Raw genomic sequence first — 4,125 nt, forward strand, 5'->3', positions numbered from 1 at the left:
TTTTTTGCGGTACGCGGGCCTCTCACTGCTGTGGCCTCTTCCGTTGCGGAGCACAGGCTCCGGACACGCAGGCTCAGCGGCCACAGCTCACGGGCACAGCCGCTCCGCGGCATGTGGGATCCTCCCGGACCGGGACACGAACCCGCGTCCCCTGCATCGGCAGGCGGACTCTCAACCACTGCGCCACCAGGGAAGCCCACAGCTTTATTTCTTAATCACTGGCAATGTTATTCAATTACAGAGATTTATTTCCATGCTTTTAACCTTTATGCCACAGACAGTCATTTAAAAGATGTATTTTTTTTCAGCAACAAATATGTTTTTTATTTTCCTCAATACTCTACCCGTTACTTTCTTTTCTTCATCATCATAGTTACTAGAAGTTAGGAGCTGTCCAAAGATGAGAGCTGGGACATACATCTTCTCAACTTTGTGTTCAACAACAGGAATACCTTTTCCATTATTCCATATACTAATTAAATTATTCTCCCTAAGAAAAGAAGAGTGAAAATTTTTTTTATAAAACAGATGTTAAATTAGTGCTTAATATTTTTAAATATTTAAATATTATTATCTCTAAAATACATGAGTTCACAAGTCTCAATTTCTTTATGACTCTTTTTCATATATACCTTTTGAACTTCAGCATGCTTAGTTCCTAACACTCCTGAAATAGGAGCCAAGAGAAAAGAAAAAAACCAATCCTTTTCCAACACCTGGGCAGACACTGATAATATTGAAAAAATAGGAAATTTTAAAATGTTAGGATAAACAAAGGGAAATGATTTATGCCCAATGGAAAGACAAGGACAAAATTTGGAAACAATATTATTATATCACTTTTAAGGGGGTCATCTGTACTGTCCCAGCACCCTTAGCTTTCCCACCCAACAAAGTACATTGCAAAACAAATATGAAAGGACATTATTAATTGTAAACTTCCCTGTTTGCCAATAAAATGCTAAAAATTTATTTGGACTTACTTATCTCTTAGTTATTTTAATTCTCAGAAGATAATATATTTTAGTTATAACCGGAAACAAACTATGGTTCTTATTACAAATAGTACTGAGTATTATCTACAAAAAAGACCAACTAAATCTAGCTTAAGATTTTTTAAAAGACTATGATATCAAGTCCTTAGGAGCATTTGAGTACATCATTAACACATGTCCCAAAAAGAGCCTAAAGTATAGTTTATGTTATAACTCATCAGGCTAATAACAAGGGGAAGCAACACCCTGACTACCCACAAAGGGGGACATTTATAAGCAGAAATGTTAGATCAAATTATTCTCTATCACCACCTGCTGGTTTACTATTTGAATAGCATCATGAGAAAAAGTTACAGCTATAGACTCCAGAATACTTAGAGCAGTTAGTGGAGATGCTTACTAAAATATTCAGGGATGAAGTGTCATAATGTCTGTAATTTATTTTGAAATGATTCAGAAAAAATATAGATGGAGCAAATATGGCAAAGTGTTGACAACTGTTGGATCTAGATTGTAGGTATCACAGATTGTTCATTTTAGCCTTCTACCTTTCTGCACTTCTGCAAACTCCCATTTAAAAAAAAGCCAACTTTACTATAAATCAAAGTAAATGCAACTAACAGTAACAATGAGCTATAAAAAACAAAAGACTAAGCAAGAGACTTACGGGTCAACTGTGACTCTAATACAAGACATTTTGGGGTCCCTTTGTTTGTTGTCTGCAGCATTGACTGAAAGAAGATAAAATACACACTGGTAAAAAATTAAAGTATTTTAAAAAACATCCTTTAACTGTAAGACATAAAAAGAAAAAAATCTCAAAAAGCACAGGAATAACATCAATGAGGTATTCATTTAGCAATTTTTATTCATAGGCCTGTTTCTAGGAAAGAAGTCAACTTCCTAGATTCCAGTAGACTGCCTCACCTTTGCCAACTGTTGTTTGAAAGGATAGGATTTCTGGCTACAAAGGGTTTGCTAGGAATGATACTTCTTAGAAAGGATCTGACCAGTGGATCTTTGTATTAAAGAATACACTCACCTGCATGTAGCTGATTCACTTTGTTATACAGCAGAAACTAACACAACATTGTTAAGCAATTATATTCCAATAAAGATGTTTAAAAAAAAAAAAAGAATACACTCACCTAGAATCTCATCAAAGATTTTGTACAAACCAGGAACAAAAGTGACTTCCCTACAGTTAATGCCAATATCTTCATCGTAAACCCACATTTGCTGGAAATAAGGCAAAGAAATATGGTTACTTTGACCATATATTTATTCTTTTTTACCATCATGATTACTGGAAAGTCTTCTGGATTAGTAGGATAATATACATGATAGATTAGGTCAGTTCCAGTAACATTCCAAGTAAATGCAGTACAGAAAATTAACCTGGAAAAGTACACATTTTAGCTACTTAGTAACTGCATTTAATTAGCTTGGTTTTACCTGGGTCACTGATTCCACGGAGCCAATGTAGGTGTCTGGGCGGAGCAGAATATGTTCCAGTTGTGTTTTCTTTTGATAGATTCTTTCAATAGACAGTCTTTTCTTAGCATCTTCATTTTTCTTTGTTTTGTTGACTTGCATATTGTCATTTACAGGCTGGCAATTTTTTTAAAAATTGAAGAGACAGTATTTTGAGTCACAGGTTTATCAGAAACCATAAACAAAACACCTATCATAGTGATCTTCTAACACACACTGTAACAAATCACAACCTTTTGGTAGTTGTCAGTGGAGTTGACATCGCTTTGTACAAACACGGCAGTTTAAGTTACTGCAGCCAGGTTCCCAGGCGTCCGTTTAAATTGACATATTATTTTGCCAAGTGTTTCTGGCATGGAAATATTTTTACGTGTTAGACGCCATCAATCGCATACACCCCCTTCTTTCACGTACTCCACACATATTTACTGAGTGCCTACTAGGTCCCAGGCAAATAATAGATTCTAATTCAGCAGCAGCAGCAGCAGCAGTTTGGGAGGCTATGGATCCCATCCTTTGGGCACGTTAACGTTTTGAACACTGGAGGGATGTATTTTGAGCACCTCGGGGCTGCCGGCTGCACAGTGGGAACCCTGTGCCTTGCTCTGCACCTTCCAAGGTCAGGGGCGTTCAATCCCATTTTCAGCCCCAGGTAGAAGAGGAGAGCATCTGTCTGTGCCGCTTAAAGCGCCACGCGGACCATGATCCCACCGATCTACTCCAGGACTAAGTGAATCGCTAGACACAGTAAAAACACAACTGCACCCCCTAGAAGCCAGCTTAGCCGATAATACTTCACTATTAGCACGAGAAAGGGGTTTCAGCCTCTTCGCGATCACGCCGAGCCCAGGGGACCCGGATCGACGCGGAACACCGGCGCCCAGTCAGCCTCTGCCGGACCACAGCCCAGGCGCCTCCCTCTCTCACAGGCAGCCGAAGGGATGCCGGGCCGCGTTGAGGCCCCGCGACGCGACCCTTCAGCGAGCCGTACCTGCAGTGGCGACATCTCCATGGTGACGGTCGTGAAGGACGGCTCGAGAACCCTGCAAGCGACTAAGCCGGCGCGACCTTTGAGACAATCACGGAGAAAACCTCTTCTCCACAGACGTTCGTCGGTTAAGAGAGCGCTTCCACTCCGGTTTGAGCGTTCCGCTAGCCCGCCCAAACCAGGTAAGCCAATCCCTGAGGCACTCTAACTGGCACCGATCCGAAAAGCCAATCAGAGCTGTTCTTTTATATTCACCAATGAATGACTGAGCTGGCCGGGGGCCCGTTCGAATGAACCAATTAGGCAAGGGAAGCGGGACTAGAGGACATTCAAAAGGCACCACTCGGAATCGTAGCCGACAGACGGACAGGGAATCTAGCCAATGACGGGGGCTAGCTTGTTCTCCGTGTGTAACTCTGAGGAGATCCGCTGTGGAAGTGGGAGGGGTTTTTCTGAGGTCCGAGCTGGGGTAAAAAGAGAAAAGTAGAGGGTGTGTATACCTCAGGGGCTGCTAACGTCTTTCAGACCGCTGAAATCTAAAAACCGTCCTCCATCCTGAGGTTTTTTTTTTTTTTTTTTTTAGCGAGAAGAACGGGAGTCCTAGCTCCGTTTCCTGAGGAAACTGAGCGCCGGCTTTCTGGACAGACA

At 41.2% G+C, this 4,125-nt stretch overlaps 1 protein-coding gene across 1 annotated transcript in view; it reads right to left on the reverse strand.

Moving 5' to 3' along the window:
- Positions 1–3,501, reverse strand: part of TOP2A (DNA topoisomerase II alpha) — a 25,866-nt gene extending 22,365 nt beyond the window's left edge. Inside the window, exons 1-5 of the mRNA XM_007465199.1 lie at positions 3,481–3,501; positions 2,451–2,606; positions 2,144–2,234; positions 1,663–1,726; positions 345–490 (exon numbers count right to left, since the gene is read on the reverse strand). Coding sequence (XP_007465261.1) covers positions 345–490; positions 1,663–1,726; positions 2,144–2,234; positions 2,451–2,606; positions 3,481–3,501 — 478 coding nt within the window. The remainder of the gene's footprint in view (positions 1–344; positions 491–1,662; positions 1,727–2,143; positions 2,235–2,450; positions 2,607–3,480) is intronic.
- Positions 3,502–4,125: the final 624 nt, after the last annotated feature.

Source organism: Lipotes vexillifer, unplaced genomic scaffold (assembly GCF_000442215.2).
Source record: "Lipotes vexillifer unplaced genomic scaffold, Lipotes_vexillifer_v1.1 scaffold591, whole genome shotgun sequence".
Classification (NCBI taxonomy): domain Eukaryota; kingdom Metazoa; phylum Chordata; class Mammalia; order Artiodactyla; family Lipotidae; genus Lipotes; species Lipotes vexillifer.